The following is a 16,454-nucleotide window of genomic DNA, read 5'->3' as shown; positions in this document are numbered from 1 at the left end:
CCACATGTGCAGGTTGTGTAACGGCTGCAATTTGCATGACAGAGCTCCAGGGCAGGGTGGGACTGAACGCTGGAGACAGACCCAGGAAGGGGGAGGGGGGGCAGGGCAGGGCAGGGGAGTCCGGGGGGTTTGGGGGCCGGCTTTCTTTGGTGCATAAAACAGGAGTCGGAGACGAGTGCAGTCTCACATCTCCCACACCAGCCTGGTTCACTCGTCCCCAGAGGAAGCCTCTCCAGCGCTACCATGACGATGGCCGTTCTCCAGTTGCTAGGAGTCCTCCTGTGCTCCGCCTTCACCTTCGCCGAGGTCATGCCCATGGCTCACTTCGACCTACAGCAGGTGAGCTGAAGCATTGTTCAAAATGTGAAATGCCCCAATGCTTTTCAGCTATGGGATGAGGACTGGAAATGTTTCTACAGATGTGTGTGGATCTGAACATGATTTGGCTTTGCTTAACAGCTGCTCTCTGCACCTTTCTGTAGATGGCAGGAAAGTGGTACATGGTTGGCTTCGCCACAAATGCTCAGTGGTTTGTCAACCACAAAGCCAGCATGAAGATGGGCAATGCCATTCTCACTCCTACTGCAGGAGGTGATCTGGACCTCACCTATGCCAACCTGAAGTAAGTTGATTAGAACTTAGTATGAATTATCCTTTGCATATTTTTTTATGAATACCTATTTGTATCAGTTATTTGTTTATTTTATTTTTTTGTCCCACTACAAGTCTCCAAACACTGCACTGCAACACAGACTAAAAGTACTGTCATTGTTTTAAGGAGTCTCATGACCAGTTTCTTCTCTCTTCAGCTCGGATGGGTCCTGCTGGAGGATGACCCACCTGGCCAAGAAGACCGAGACTCCTGGACGTTTCACTTTCCGCAGCCAGCGTAAGTCTTCAACTCGATGTGTGATGTGCCTGAAATGTGTTGTTTGCACAGGTGTAAAAGTCTGGCTTCAGAAAGTAAAAGTCCTGCCACATTTTTTGTTCCAACCATTCACTTAATCAGCTGATTCTAATTTGCACAACTCTTAAGCCAGGTAGATAGTGAAACCACCTGTGTTACGCGCACAGGTGTAACCAAAACATGGCTGGACTTTTACACCTCTGACTATTTGTATGACTGATCAGATCCTAGTGAGCGGGCGGCTTTGTACACTGCATGCCACTCAGTGTGCCATATTCTGGGGGATTCTTCACAGGCTGGAACAATGACAATGACATGCGTGTGGTGGATGCCAAATACGACGAGTTTGCCCTCGTCTACACGGTCAAAACCAAAGATGGCGTTTCTGAGGTCCTGAACAAGCTTTACGGTATGGGCTCAACTCATGATACTATAAAGACACTAACTAGAACGTCCAGATAAGAGATCGCAGCTGGCATGGCTTTGTGACCGTTTATTTATTGCTTCCGATGCAGGACGCAGTGCTGACCTGAGCCCTGAGCTTCTGGAGAAGTTCAAACAGTTCAGCCTGGAAACTGGAATTGCCCCCGAGAACGTTGCCATTCTGCCCCCTAATGGTAAGCATGGGAACAACCACACACCTACAACAATACATCTAGTAGTGAACAAGCAACTAGTTCTGCTGGCGTTTTTCAGTCTAATAAAAAAAAAAACTTGTTCTTGCTTTGTTTTCTGAAGGTGAGTGTGCCGCTGAATAAATCCAGCCTGCGATCCACACACACACCTGTGGCGACTCCTCTATGCATTCCCCCTGCTCTACTCTATAACCTTTGCAAATGCATTCCGCACTGTGATATGTAACTTCCCTCACTTGTTTCATACAATGTATTCTTTTTTTTTTTTTTTTTTTTTTTTTTTTACAGCTTGTTTTGTATGTACATTTTTAAATATTTTTGGTGATATTAAAATAAGTGAGAAACACAAGGTGTGCTGCTGTGTTCTTCTGGCTCTTGTAATGTATAGGTGGTGAGGCTCCTACACATGTAGAGCATAGCACAGTGTGTAAAATATGATACGTAGGGATAAACAACTTCTAGAAAAGGAAACCATAGTGAAACAGGCAAAAATCTTCTGCTGTTTAATACTCGTTTTGCTATTACAATTACCTCCAATACAATTACACAACATATTTCTTTAGCTCTGTTAAAATGTTTTACATCAACAATAGTTGTAAGTGAAACTTTGCATACAAAAAAATGCTAATATATACTCATGTTCCCCTTGACAATGCAAACAAAATGAAAACAGTAACCACAGGTGGCCATAGTAGGGTCTGAAAGATGTTATTGTTGAGCGACCATTCAACTGTGATCGGGGTTAGTGACATCGGTTAGGGGGAGTCAAAGGTACCATGAACAACCCGCAGTACTGTAATCTCATTGAACTGCGTCTTCCACCTTTCAAGGCTACATTTGGCCCTGTGCCTGTGCTGCTGGTTAAACGGACAACATAGCACTTCTCCCTCTGCAGCGAGGGCAAGAAGACTAATTTAAATAGCGGTCAGGTCAAAGCAATAGTGTTATACCATGTCCTTCAGGAGTAACCAGCCTTATATACGTTTCTAATTTTGTCCAAACTAATTATTCTCTGTTAGACTCTCTTAAACAAAAACATCACTAGCACCGCAGGTAGAGTGAGGATGATTCTCATTGTTGGAGCACGCCAGCACACATCCACATTGAGAAACGCACAACACCTCGTCATCACAAGATGAGTCCATGACACCAGGAAAATGAAAACAGCAGCCAAGTGGAAAGGCAGAAGTGGAAGTGTTTAGACATCAAATGAAAACCTTACATACAATAAAACTGAAAATACAGAGAGCTCAGGCCTTTACTGGAACTCTCGATCTGCTTTCAGAATAGAGACACGACTAATTCAAAAGTTAAAGGTCTAAATAAGTGGATAGTCCGGCCTCTTAAAACTTCCATTTCGAGTTTATGTGTGTGTGTATGTGACTGAAAAAGTCTTTCCCATGATTGTCTAAGTGAAATGGCAGATACATCATGTCCAAATACTGTTAGTGAACATAATTACTAAAAATAATGAACTTAGGCTGCATGATGGAACTCTTTCCTTGAGTGCCGTGTATTTTGCTGAAGGCATTAGAAGTCAAAGCAACTTATATCCGGCACATTCGTTTTACATTTCATTCACACTTGAGCCAGCACATTGCAGAGCATTGATGGAAAAGAATTTATATATTTATATAAAAAAAAACTAAATCGAGGAAAACAAAACCACTTGTAACGTTCAACAAACAGGAAATAGTTCTGGCTCCGACACCTCAGTCTTTGCCTCACAGATAAGCCAAGTTCATGCTCTGTGGAAGCTTTCCATTTCAGAGTCCTAACGTAGCACTTAACAGCAATTTCAACAGGGACCAAACAAAGCAGTGTGATGGCTGGGCTGCTTCAAACACTGACCCACAGGGAAGCTGATGTTCTTCCAGCGGCTTGGCTGGGAATCAGCATAGTGGTGGCGGTTAGTCTCTCCCCACCCCCTCCCCCCCTTCCCTTAAACGCAAGGCATTTACATCGTCAGTTCATTCTGGAGACACCAGGTCCTTGTGATGCCTCATAATGTGCTGGTTCTTTTCCGAGGGCCGTCGGAAGCCTTTGGAGCAGTATTCGCAGCGGTGCGGGTAGTCCTTGGTGTGGATGGAGATGACGTGGCGCTTGAACCCAGACGCGTCGCCCGTGCTGTACTCGCAGTACTGGCACTGGTAGACGCGGCGCTCCCGGGGGCCCTTCATCACGGCCGCCCCGGCCGAGAAGGCCTTCTTGGGCCCCGACGACAGAGTCGCCGGCGCCGCCACCCCAAAGGTCCTTTTGGCCGAAGCCGCGGCCAGGCTCGCCGCTGTGCCGGCCGCCTGCTTGTCGGACAGCGCCTTCTGCTCCTTGGTGTGTACCGACAGGATGTGCCTGCTGAGCACGAACGGGTCGGCGATCTTGAAGCTGCAGTGGCGACACTTGTGCAGCCGGCGAACGCGGTGGGAGATGGAGTGCTTCTTGAGCTCCGACGGCCGGTGGAAGCCCTTGCCGCAGATGGTGCACTTGTGCGGGTAGTCTTTGGTGTGCACCGAGATGACGTGGCGCTTAAGGTCGCTGGAGTTGGAGCTCTTGTGGCCGCAGTGCGGGCACTGGTGCGATTTGGCCTCCTCGTGCGTCACGCCGTGCTGCACCAGCTCCTCCATCTCGGCGAACGTCTGGAAGCAGCGGTCGCACTTGAACGGCATCTCCTTGCTGTGCTTGGTCTTCACGTGCGTCTTCAGGTTGGACGAGTCGGCCGACTTGTAGTCGCAGTAGTGGCAGGCGTACGGCTTCTCGCCCGTGTGCGTGCGCATGTGCTTTTTGAGCTCCGACGGGTGCCGGAAGCCCTTGCCGCACTCCACGCAGATGTGCGGGAAGTTCTTGCTGTGCACGGCCAGCAAGTGGCGGTTGAGCAGCCCTTGCTCGGCCGTCTCGTAGTCGCAGAACTTGCACTTGTGCATCTTGGTGGTGGCGGGCGGCGAGATCTGGAGCTTGGGCTCGCGGTGGTGGTGCTGCAGCCGGTGGGAGAAGAGCGCCGCCTGCTGGCTGAACTCCTTGCCGCAGATCTCGCACTCGAAGGGCGCCGCCACCGCCGCGTTGCTGCTGAGTGCGTGGATCTCCATGTGGTTGTGGAGGCTGACCTTCTTGTTGGTGGTGAAGTCGCAGTCCGTGCACTGGTACTTCTTGCGGTTGATTGAGTCCTGGTGGTGGTTCTTGGTGTGGCGCTTCAGGAAGCCGCGCGACTTGAACTTTTTGCCGCAGAGCATGCAGGGGTAGACGGTCAGTGGTTGACCGTACGGCCCAATGATGATGGCTGGACAGAGCGGGAGACAGAGAGAGACACGGGAGGAGGTGAGTGGTATGTTCCGTGTCAGGTAGAGCGAGTTATTTCAGAGCATTCCAGGGGAAGAGTGTACCTGTCTGAACGTGATGAAGCTCCGAGCGCTTTCGGTTCTTGTTTTTGCTCCGCTGGCGGTGGATCTTCTCGAGAACATCCGACTCCTCAATGTGGAGCAGAGCGCTGGCTGCCCCGTTCCTCGTCTCGCAGGTCTCACTCTCCTCACCACCTGAAAGCAGATGTCCAGCCAAAGTTACACCATGCAGGAGTGACCTGGAGTCCACTGACCCCGCAGGCCCAACTTACTCACTAGTAATTCAATGGTTGACCATTTAAATACGGCCACAGGGGTCAAGAGTGTTCTAAACACAGGCGATTATTTATTTCTTCCCAAGTTGTTTTTTTTTTTATACAAAGGGTTAACAGTTCTTAAAACGTTTAATTACTTTCTTAGTTCCAATACTTAGTTCCAATACTTTCTTAAAGCCAAACTTCCAATATTCATCCCAAACCCACATGCCCCTTTACATTTCAGCCGCTAACAAGCGTGCTTAAAAGGATGAATGAGCTGGTTGTTTGTTGATGAGCGAACGCATGCTCCTAACTGACCACAGGCCGCAGCCCACGCCACTGGCATGAACTCCTTGCTCAGCGAGGCGCTGTCGAACGAGCGCTGGTGACTCCCCGCCTCCTCTCCTCCCACCACCACCTCCATGTAAACCTCATCCGAAATCTTTGCCACATCTGTCAAAGACACAGAACAGGGGTGCTCCTTTGTGACCCTCCCTCTGGTCAAGTCGGTCATGTCTATCTGTTACTGGTCATGCAGTTACAGTCGCTGCGTAAGTCTACATTGCAGCTGGAGAGATAAACTGGTCAGTTCTCTGAATATCTGACACGGGCTCGTAAAACAGATTAGTAGCTCTCGGGCCCGGCCTACACCGGATCTGCAACTGAAGCACTCCGTTCACGTAGCGTAACAATAGTTTTAGAAGACTGGACTATTTTTTCCCCCAACATACGCACCGCGATCTAGTGTAGTCTAGATTACAGTGGACACTAGTTGATGCTACGCAAACAGAATGCCTCAGTTACCTGCCCGGAGCAGCCTTCCTGTTACTAGATCTTCTGGAGGTCATCTAGTAATGGCGACAAACCGTACAATCTGCTGGGCAATACAGTGACAGAACCAACGTTGCCCTAAATGTGTCAGATATCAGCTTAATGTCGTAGAGGTCAAAGATGTGAGCGGCACTTACTGATCTCATCCTGAGTTTGATGGGCATCTCCGACAGACATGTACACCATTTTCTCCCTGATAGGAAGGCCGGCCGAGTCCACCAGCTCCACACCTTCATCAACATCCAGCTCGCTCTCATCGATGTCCACGGTCCCGCCTGTGGGTAAGGAAACAGAAGGGGCTGTTTGATTGATTGATTGAAATTCTTTATTGACATGATGAATTTTGTACAAAGGATGATGCTTATATGAATAAATAAATAAATAAAATGACTTTGTACAATTATCAGTCAAAAGGATAAACACAATAAAGCCACAGGGCTTATTTCCATTGTGGTCCTTAAGATGTGTGCATTTGGTGGTGTGTGTCAGTGTTTGCAGGTGTAGGCATGTGGTGAAGGCATACGTCTTAAAGTGAATGTAATTATGTTGGTGGTATGTGGAGGAATAAAACAAAAATAAAACAAGGCAACATAGAGAGGACCAGGCATCCCCAGACATACAACATAAAACAGAGAAGGACCAGGCATCCCCAGACATACAACATAAAACAGAGAAGGACCAGGCATCCCCAGACATACAACATAAAACAGAGAAGGACCAGGCATCCCCAGACATACAACATAAAACAGAGAAGGAAGTGCAGTACATACAGTGCATGCAACTCTAATAACCATACTACTGTCTACTGCTCAGTACATACAGTGCATGTAACTCTAATAACCATACTACTGCTCAGTACATACAGTGCATGTAACTCTACTAACCATACTACTGTCTACTGCTCAGTACATACAGTGCATGTAACTCTAATAACCATACTACTGTCTACTGCTCAGTACATACAGTGCATGCAACTCTAATAACCATACTACTGTCTACTGCTCAGTACATACAGTGCATGTAACTCTAATAACCATACTACTGTTTACTGCTCAGTACATACAGTGCATGTAACTCTAATAACCATACTACGGTCTACTGCTCAGCCAGCTCTTTAGGGATGCCTTAAAATGATCAGTATTGTCTGTTGACTTTACTGCTGCTGGTAACCTATTCCATATGATGGCTGCTGAATACAGAAAAGAGCCCTTACCCATGCAACTTTTAAATCTACATAGAACAAAGTCAGTGGTACTACCCCTTGTTGAGTAACTGTGAGCAGCATTTACCTGAGAAAAATAATTACAAAGATATGTAGCTACTTTGTTTTTAATTATTCTATGTACCATACACATTTTTGGGGGCCAAGCAGCGAAGCTGCGAGGCAACCCATAGTGATTCTACGTATTCTTCTTCTTCTTATTATTATTATTATAACGAAACGCTCATTTGCCATTGAACTGTACAGTAAAAAGTTGAGAAATTTGGCACATTGATTCGGTACAGTCATATCTTTAATTTATCAAAGTTTGATGTCTGCACCTGGAGTGCTCTAGCGCCACCAACGTTTCAAATGTTGAATTGCATCTATGCATTTACCGTACATCACATTTTCAATATTAAGGTATATTTGGAATCCTTGGATGAGACCGAACTCAACGCACCCCATGACGTCAATTTCCGCCATGTTGGATCTTCCGCCATATTGTATTTCATCAAAAACACTTAAAAGTCATCAAAGGTTAAAAAGTTCGTCCGATTTTCACGAAACTTGACGCAGATGATCTTCAGACCATGACTCACAAATGCATTGCTTTTTGGAGCCATATTCAAAACCCATCGCCCGTCGTGACCAATCAAGTTTGGCGGCAAAGCCGCCAAACAGGAAGTGAAGTGATCTCAGCTAGTGTTAATTTTGTCACCTATTTTTAATTTAGTCCTAGTCTTGTGACGAAATGTCCTTTTTAGTCTTTGTCATATTTAGTCATTCAAATATAATTTTTGTTAGTCAAGTTTTAGTCGACTAAAAGTCTCGTCATTTTAGTCTAGTTTTAGTCAAAAGAAAACTAAAGGTATCTTAGTCTTAGTCAGTTTTAGTCAACACATTTTAGTCTTTTTTTTTATAACAAATTATTTCTGATTACCATTTGAGTCAAATAGTGTTTCACACATCTCAATTTTCCAACAATATTGTGTGTCCACAGGGCTACTCGTCTGTTATAATTACTCATTCTGATTTTTTGTCAGTCAGTATGTTTACATGCACAGGTAAGTCGAGCTACAGTTATAGCTCGGCTGGGATTTGACCATAGATGTAAAAAGATTTGAATGGACCACTGTCATATTAAAGTAGACCAGTGTTTCTCAAAGTGTGGTCCGGGAATCACTGGTGGTCCATAAAGCTATCCCAAGTGGTCCAGCGAGCAGGCGTGGTAAAATATAATATAGATGAGTTGTTTGCAATATTGAACCAACTTGTATGTAAAAACAGTTCTGCAACACTGTCTATGTAAGATATGCCAGTTTAAATCATACAGTATGAATCCACACAATAAGCAAAGTGGTTCAGTGAGTAGGCCTATAGTGTAGACTAATTATAGGCTACTGTTGAAGAAGGTATAATCTTTTTTTTTTTTTTTTTTTAGCTAGGGTTAGTTAAGTGGTCCTGAAACTGAAAAAGTTTGAGAAACACTGTCGTAGACCAAAGTATTAATGTTTTACTCCGCCTCGCTAGATGGCTTATATCGTAAACACAACACGTTCCCCAAACAGACTCTCCATCTTAGCCATAGCTAACTTGCTAGCGAACTTTCCATATTAGCTTACTTGCTAGCAAACTTTGCATCATCAGTCTAACTAGTTAAATAGTTGACATTACATGATGAACATTTTCGTATGGACATTCTGGGGGATGTTAATTTGTATGAGAGAAGCTTCAACTTCTGGGTATATAGCATTGTGGCATACAGCTTAGGTAGTTAGCTTGCTAACTCTGGCAGAAATCTCCAGTGTTCTTGTTCCATGTAGTTTCGTGTTGCAGCCACAGGGTTGCAGCAACAGCACGTAGACTAGCCTACAGGAAAGCTGTTGCGTATGAACTCATTCGGAATATTTTGAAAACGTAACAGCTAGATATTCTGTCTTCTCATTTTGTAGATGAAAATGAAGAGAGATTTTATCTTAGTTTTTATTTCATGCAAAACATTTTAGTCTCGGTCTTTTTTCGGTCAACAATAATGCATCTTAAGATAGTCTTAGTCAGTGTTTCAGGACATTACTGCTGTCTCGTCATCGTCTCGTCTTAGTCATGAAAAAAAAAGGTTGTTGACTAACATATTTCCTCTCGTCTCGTCTGACGAAATTAACACTAATCTCAGCAAGGCTTTCGCGTATCAACACCAAACTCAGTACAGGGTCTCAGGACCCAATTAGGAGGAGGCTCAATAAATGTGATGACTTTTGACCTATAGGTGGCGCTATAATTACCAAAATTAAGTTTTAGCCTGTAACGGGTCATGTGTTTAGAATTAAAGCATATTAGTGATATCTGTTAATACCTTGAGAGGTCCTTAGGCCGCCACATGCCAACATGTGACGTCAACATAAATGATCCAACCGCCATGTTGGATGTCATCAAAAACACTTAAAAGGCATCAAAGGTCACAAAGTTTCTCTGATTTTCACGAAACTTGACGCAGATGATCGTCAGACCTTGACTCATAAATGCATTGCTTTTTGGAGACATATTCAAAACCGGTTGCCTGTGACGACCAATCACGTTTGGCGGCAAAGCCGCCAAACAGGAAGTGAAGTGATCTCAGCAAGGCTTTCGCGTATCAACACCAAACTCAGTACAGGGTCTCAGGACCCAATAAGGAGGAGGCTCAATACATTTGATGACTTTTGACCTATAGGTGGCGCTATAATTACCAAAATTAAGTTTTAGCCTGTAACGGGTCATGTGTTTAGAATTAAAGCATATTAGTGATATCTGTTAATACCTTGAGAGGTCCTTAGGCCGCCACATGCCAACATGTGACGTCAACATAAATGATCCAACCGCCATGTTGGATGTCATCAAAAACACTTAAAAGGCATCAAAGGTCACAAAGTTTCTCTGATTTTCACGAAACTTGACGCAGATGATCGTCAGACCTTGACTCATAAATGCATTGCTTTTTGGAGACATATTCAAAACCGGTTGCCTGTGACGACCAATCACGTTTGGCGGCAAAGCTGCCAAACAGGAAGTGAAGTGATCTCAGCAAGGCTTTCGCGTATCAACACCAAACTCAGTACAGGGTCTCAGGACCCAATAAGGAGGAGGCTCAATACATTTGACCTATAGGTGGCGCTATAATTACAAGAAGTGGGCTCATATTTCAGCAATGCTTTCACATATTGAAAATAAACTTAGTATATGGACTTGGGACCTCATCCTGAGGACAGACAATAATTTTAGCAACCTTTGACCAGTAGGGGTGCTATAATTTGCAAAACTTTCTCGTATCAACACCAAACTTGGTATGTGGACTCGTGACTACAACCTGAGGATGCACAATAAATTTGGTGACTTTTGACCACTAGGGGTGCTATAATTATCAACACTTTCTCGTATAGACACCAAACTTGGTATGTGGACTTGTGACAACATCCTGAGGATGCACAATCAATTTTGCGACGTTTGACCACTAGGGGTGCTATAATTTGCGACACTTTCTCGTATCGACACCAAACTTGGTACAAGGACTCGGGACCACATCCTGAAGACGCTCCAATATATTTACTGACATTTGACCACTAGAGGCACTATAATTATCAACACTTTCTCGTATCGACACCAAACTTGGTATGTGGACTTGTGACTACAACCTGAGGATGCACAATACATTTGGTGATGTTTGAGGTATGCGTATGTGTGGGGGGCTATTGGGGTGTGTGGGAGAGGAGGTTTATCTGTGTATGTGTGTCTGTGTGGGATGGGGGGTTAATTGGGTGTGTGTATAATGTAACAACATTGGGTTGCCATGACAACTCTTGCTCAACTGCTTGGCCCCCACATTGCTGCTTGCAGCTATATTTATATATGTTACTCTATCCTCTACTTTGAGCCACTTAAGACTACTAAAATGAGCCGGGTTGAGGTATGTGTATGGGTGTAGTTTAAGAATAAGCCTCACTAATTTGTTTTGTGATGTCTGCAGCTTCTGTTTGAAAATCTTAGGAATGGTTGTGTACCATGAAGTGCAGGCATAATCAAAGTGGCATTGTATTAGGACCCCAGCAAGAATCTCGAGAAATGTTATTTTCTGATTTACTTTAGACAGAACTTTTAGAGCCATGCACTCCCCAGATAATTTATTATCAAGTATGCAGCCTAAGTAAGTTACTGATTCCTTAGTTGTTATTTCAGAATCACCAACTACCACACTGAATCCTGGTGACTTCCTTAGCTTATCATTTGATCCAAATAGTATTGATTCAGTTTTACCAAGATGAAGAGACAATTTGTTTTCAGATAACCAAATGCTGACTTTCTGAAGTTCTGAACTAAGTAATTTCTCTACCTCTGCTTTATTGCGATGAGACACTAAAAGAGCTGAATCATCCGCGTAAAGATACAGATTGCAATCACATGCTGACTTCATGTCATTTATGTACAGCAGAAAAAATAACGGGCCTAGGATGCTTCCCTGGGGGACCCCACATGTAAGTGGAAGAGGAGTTGATATAGTACCACTCACATCTACCACTTGTTCCCTATCCCCCAAATAAGACTGGATCCAACGTAGAGATGCAGAATTAAAACCCAAGGCTCTAAGTTTGACTAAAAGAATTCAGTGGTTCACAGTGTCAGACGCTCCAACATAACCATGCCACAGTATTTCCCTTCATCCACTTGTTTTTAATGTAATCTGTTAAGTAAAGTAAGCAAGTGTCTGTAGAATGAGATTTTCTAAATCCTGACTGGAATTCGTACAAAAGATTGTGTGATGATAAGTAGTTATCTATTTGCTCATGAACAACCCTTTCAATGACTTGACAGATAACATAAGATGGATACGGGACGATAGTTTCCATGATCTACTTTGCTTCCCTTTTTCATTTGAAAGTTACTCTCGCCCCTTTGAACTCAATTGGAAACTTACTTAGTTCTATGGACAGGTTGGTAATATGTGTTATGCAAGGAGAAATAGTTTCTGCAGCATCTCGTATGAATCTTGTGGGAATATTATCAAGACCTGTTGCTTTGCTAGGATTGAGATTTTTAAGCTTACTTAGAATGTTTTCATTTGTTACTTTTACAAGGGAAAACATATCTGCTTGGACTCCCTTCTTTTGATAAAAATCCTGCACATGACTTTCCCCATAGAGCCCTGATTGACTGGGCAACATATTCACCAAAGTGTTGGCTATGGTTGTAAAATATTTGTTTAAACTATTTGTTACTTTTAATTTGTCAGATATAACAGTACCTCCTATTTCCAAACTCAGGTTGAAAGATTTTGTCTTCACTCTGTTGCTGTATCCTAATAGTTTTATTGCCTTCCATAACTTTCTAGGGTTGTTCCTATTCTCCTCTATCTTGTCATTGAAAAACCCTGTCTTGGCTTTCTTAATCATTCGGTTCAGCTCATTTCTTTGTTTCTTATACTCACTAAATATCTGCTCATCTTTAGCCTTCCTAAATTTGTTAAAAAAAAAAAAATTTCTTATCTGTATAGCTTTCAATATGTCAGAGAGTTTAAGGAAGCTGGAAAGTGCATATGGCCCTTATTCACCGTAGCCATCTTTGAGATTATATGTGACAGGCCGAGGCGTTACTAATGACATTAATGAAGGTTCTGATTCTGCTACACTTAAATTTAGCAGACTTCATCAAATGTGTTAGTAACTCCTGTGCTTGTCCTACTATTTCATGTCAAAATGTCTTCAAACCATGTCCACCAGCTCATTCCAAGTGTAACCGAGGTCGCAATTCGTCCGCCGCTCACGGCCCTCGAACCCGCACACCTCCACACACACCGGCATGGGAGTCGAGCGCTCTAACCACTGAGCTAAAAGCCCAGTCTTCCAACTCAGCGGTTAGAAGCGTTCTTAAGGTTAGGGGTGTGAGGATTTACACGGGCAACTAGCATGCTAGCTCAGTTCGCCTTCATTACACAAGCTAACCACACAAGCACTTCAAAAGCATGAACTGCAGCACAAACCTAATGACAAAACTACTTTTCCACCCTATTAAGGAATTCATTATTGCAGGTGCTGTACACGGCTATCTTTAGTAGTCATGGAAACAGGAATGGTTCAGATCTTACCGAGGTCTTCCTCCCCCGAGTCAGCTTTGAAGATGTACACCTTGATGACCTCCTGGCCATCTTCGTCCTTATCCTCCCCGTCCTGCTCCGCCAACGCCGTCTCCATGGTGACCTTCTCCCCATCGCCCGTCACCATCTTGCCCGCTTCGTCCACTGCAGAAGGACCAAACGTGTGAACATAGCCCCATTATGAGGGAACTACAGTAAATTACATACATCAACTTCAGCATTTCTCCTCCGTAGAGTAGTTACACTTCTACCAATAAGGCCAGATCTAAACATCACCACAAGGTACAAAGTCAAACCTTGACAGGGTTTTCTTATGATAAATATACTGCAGCAATGGGGGGTTTTCGGTTGAGAGTTTGTTGCTGTCGAATGAGAGACCCCATACTGCAGTCTGAGCGTGAGTGTGAATATAATTATGCAATTGTGTGAATATTGTGCACCTGTCCAGTGATTAAGTTGTAACTTGGTATCCTGGTGTGACTTTCCCTGTGTTGCCCTATACCATGGTCTGTCATCCGTCCAGATAAATGGCATGCCAAGCTGGACTCTGCCTTCCACTATTCGCTAGGCTGTTGCAACATTGCAAAACAGGGCCAATGCCCAAGTAAACAACAGCAGAGAGTGGTGAGACGGAAACAAAGTATTTTCACCTACATGAAATCATCAGATAATCTCCACATCCGTCCTCCTGATCCGGCTTGTCGTCCATTTGCAGCCCCTCGTCCTCGAGCGCCACTCCGTCGGGCGACATGTCGCATGTCTCCACTGCGATGGCCGACTCCAGCCCGTCATCCTCGGTACACTGCACGTACTCGGCGACCACATCCTCGATGGCATCCTGGATCACAAGCTCCTCGGGAGCAAAGCTGTGCACAGTCATGCCCTCGCCCTCGATGTCCGACACCAGGACGGTCTCCTGCAGCTCCACCACCACCCCATCATCATCCTCGCCATCGCCACCTGAGGGACCGACCAAGATCAGGGCGAGAGCTGATTTACTTTCTGTGTGTGTGTGTGTGTGTGTGTGTGTGTAGGGGTGGCAAGTGGACGACTCGATGATAGCTTTAATTATGACCAGAGGGGTATTCCAAGTACGTGGTTTAGTGACAAACCTGGGTAAGTTAACTACGAGTCAGTGGTAAAACCTCCTAATAGAAGAGCTGTATGGCTTCATTCTCCTAACAAAACAATGCCATAGGGCTCTTGTTGTAGGAGGTTTGCCACTTACTCTGAGTTAACTTACCCAGGGTTATCATTAAATCACTAAACTAGCAAAGCCTGCATCACCGCAAACAAAGTTGTCAACTACAGAGATTTTCCAAAAACTGACCCACAAAAGATTACCTGATCCATGAAAGATGATCTTGGGCTCTTGAGAATGGATGGAGAGAGCAGTCACTTCATCCATTGTCTTTCCTCCTCATCTGTGTTGGGTGTTGTCCTGTTGTAAATGTAAGACAAATACACAATATGTATAAATAAACATGGTGGATGATTAAGGTTTGTAGATACACTGAGAACAGCAAACAGCGTAAAAACAAAAGCATTCACTATGCTCTCCAAAAATGTGACACAGGGTTAGCTACAATGTCTTCGCATTTTTGACTAAACTTTCACTTAACAGACACATACAAGATAGATAGATAGATAGATAGATAGATAGAAAGACACTTTATTGCAAATCATATTTATTATTAAATGGTGGACATTCTGTGAAGATATAGGTTTGCAGTGCATAATTTAGCAAAATCCCCAACTTTAATGTAAAAACGTGAAAAGGCTCTAGGTTAAACTTTTGCTTTTTGCTCATCACAGAAGTGCTATTAAATGCCTATGTACATTAATATATGAGTGCACTTCCGTGTACATTTTTGGATTACATTGCTCTATAACATAACAATGTTGCAACAAGGCATAATAGTAAACATAGACCCGACGAGGAACTGCTCCGCCCATTAACTATAGCTACTACACCACGCTAGCACTGTTGGTGCGGACCCTCCTCTCTTTTTATTCGCAAAAATGCGTAACACCAGAGCTAACATGGCGCTTAATCCCCACCTCCTGACAATCGAGTTCACAACACCAAAACACGACACGAGCGCCACCCTTTAGCAACACCGTATTTCAAGTAATGGCGATTTTATTCAAATTCGCCATTAGCCTGATATATGTTTCAAAAACACTGCAGTAGTGAATTCACAAACAATGAACAACCGATAACGAGTAAATAGCTAACTACAAAGCATAACACAAAATTCGAAGAATCTCCATATCCTCCTCACGGCCTAGCTGCGGCCTCCTGAGGCCTGGGCTGCCTGCAAACAAGGGCCCGCGTCTCGACTTTCTCTCTTTCGATTAAAAAAAAATAACAAATGTACATCGGTAGCGAAAACGCAATCCTTTCGACGTGGCTTACAAACAAGTTAACATGAACACTGCATTACACCAAGTTCGCATGCTTACCAGATTTTGGTAATTTGCGGCCTGTATTTTCGCGGTTCCACAGGCCGTACAGGTTCACCAGACTCGGGCAGGACTCAGACGGGGGATTGTGTAAGCAGGGCGGGCCGCTGAGGCTCCGGGAGGGAGGGGCCGAGCTTTTCGGAGCTCCACTGATGCACAAAGATACGATGCAGCCCCCAGCTCCTCCAGCATCTAGGCCGCCGTCAGCACAACACGTCACAGTCTTAGAGCCGCAGGAAAATGCGGAAGGGGGCTGTGGAGCAGCTGGCATTAGTTCCTCGAACAGGCCACGGTGGAATTTGTTTCGGTGTCGGTTAAAACTGGATATAAAGAACGATATGTTTGCGATTTAAGTGTTTCGTTTTTATTGAAGGTATCCAAATGCATTTTAACGTCAACCGGTATCGTGGACACTACGGCACATAAATGCTGAACGATGCCCGACGCAATGATTAGCTAGTTTTCATTTATTAGCTAGCTTGCGCGCTAACGTTAGCTGTGAGATGCGAGGGAACGTTCAGACGCTGGCACAGTCACTAAAATGCAATTGTGTATTATATTATGAAACACTATAATATTCCCAGACATGTACCATGTGTATTTATGTTTCTGTCAACGCATGCATGTAATTGTATTTATATTCGTAACGGATCTTTATAGTACAACTAACGTTAAGTTACTGATGTTATAAACCTGCAAGTTAA

The 16,454-nt window shown here is 44.2% G+C and overlaps 2 protein-coding genes across 3 annotated transcripts; one reads left to right on the top strand and one right to left on the bottom strand.

Moving 5' to 3' along the window:
• The first annotated feature begins 174 nt into the window (after nt 1-174).
• LOC125309522 (lipocalin-like) lies at nt 175-1,888 on the top strand. Its single transcript, XM_048266504.1, has 6 exons — nt 175-339; nt 483-622; nt 810-889; nt 1,203-1,316; nt 1,423-1,524; nt 1,646-1,888. Exons 1-6 carry the CDS (start codon nt 244-246, stop codon nt 1,663-1,665), a joined length of 552 nt encoding a protein of 183 aa, XP_048122461.1. The 5' UTR covers nt 175-243; the 3' UTR covers nt 1,666-1,888.
• A 141-nt stretch (nt 1,889-2,029) lies between these two features.
• Nucleotides 2,030-16,292, bottom strand: zfx (zinc finger protein X-linked). 2 transcript variants are annotated; one of them, XM_048266592.1, is made up of 8 exons: nt 15,751-16,292; nt 14,629-14,725; nt 13,939-14,244; nt 13,276-13,428; nt 6,097-6,234; nt 5,447-5,581; nt 4,917-5,066; nt 2,030-4,813 (listed from the first exon to the last, which is right to left on the bottom strand). In XM_048266592.1, exons 2-8 carry the CDS (start codon nt 14,690-14,692, stop codon nt 3,513-3,515), a joined length of 2,247 nt encoding a protein of 748 aa, XP_048122549.1. In that variant the 5' UTR covers nt 14,693-14,725; nt 15,751-16,292; the 3' UTR covers nt 2,030-3,512. The 2 variants fall into 2 exon arrangements, with proteins under 2 accessions (XP_048122549.1, XP_048122550.1); XM_048266593.1 differs by lacking the exon at nt 5,447-5,581.
• Nucleotides 16,293-16,454: the final 162 nt, after the last annotated feature.

Source organism: Alosa alosa, chromosome 16 (assembly GCF_017589495.1).
Source record: "Alosa alosa isolate M-15738 ecotype Scorff River chromosome 16, AALO_Geno_1.1, whole genome shotgun sequence".
Classification (NCBI taxonomy): domain Eukaryota; kingdom Metazoa; phylum Chordata; class Actinopteri; order Clupeiformes; family Clupeidae; genus Alosa; species Alosa alosa.
This window is presented reverse-complemented; position numbering and strand designations above follow the sequence as displayed.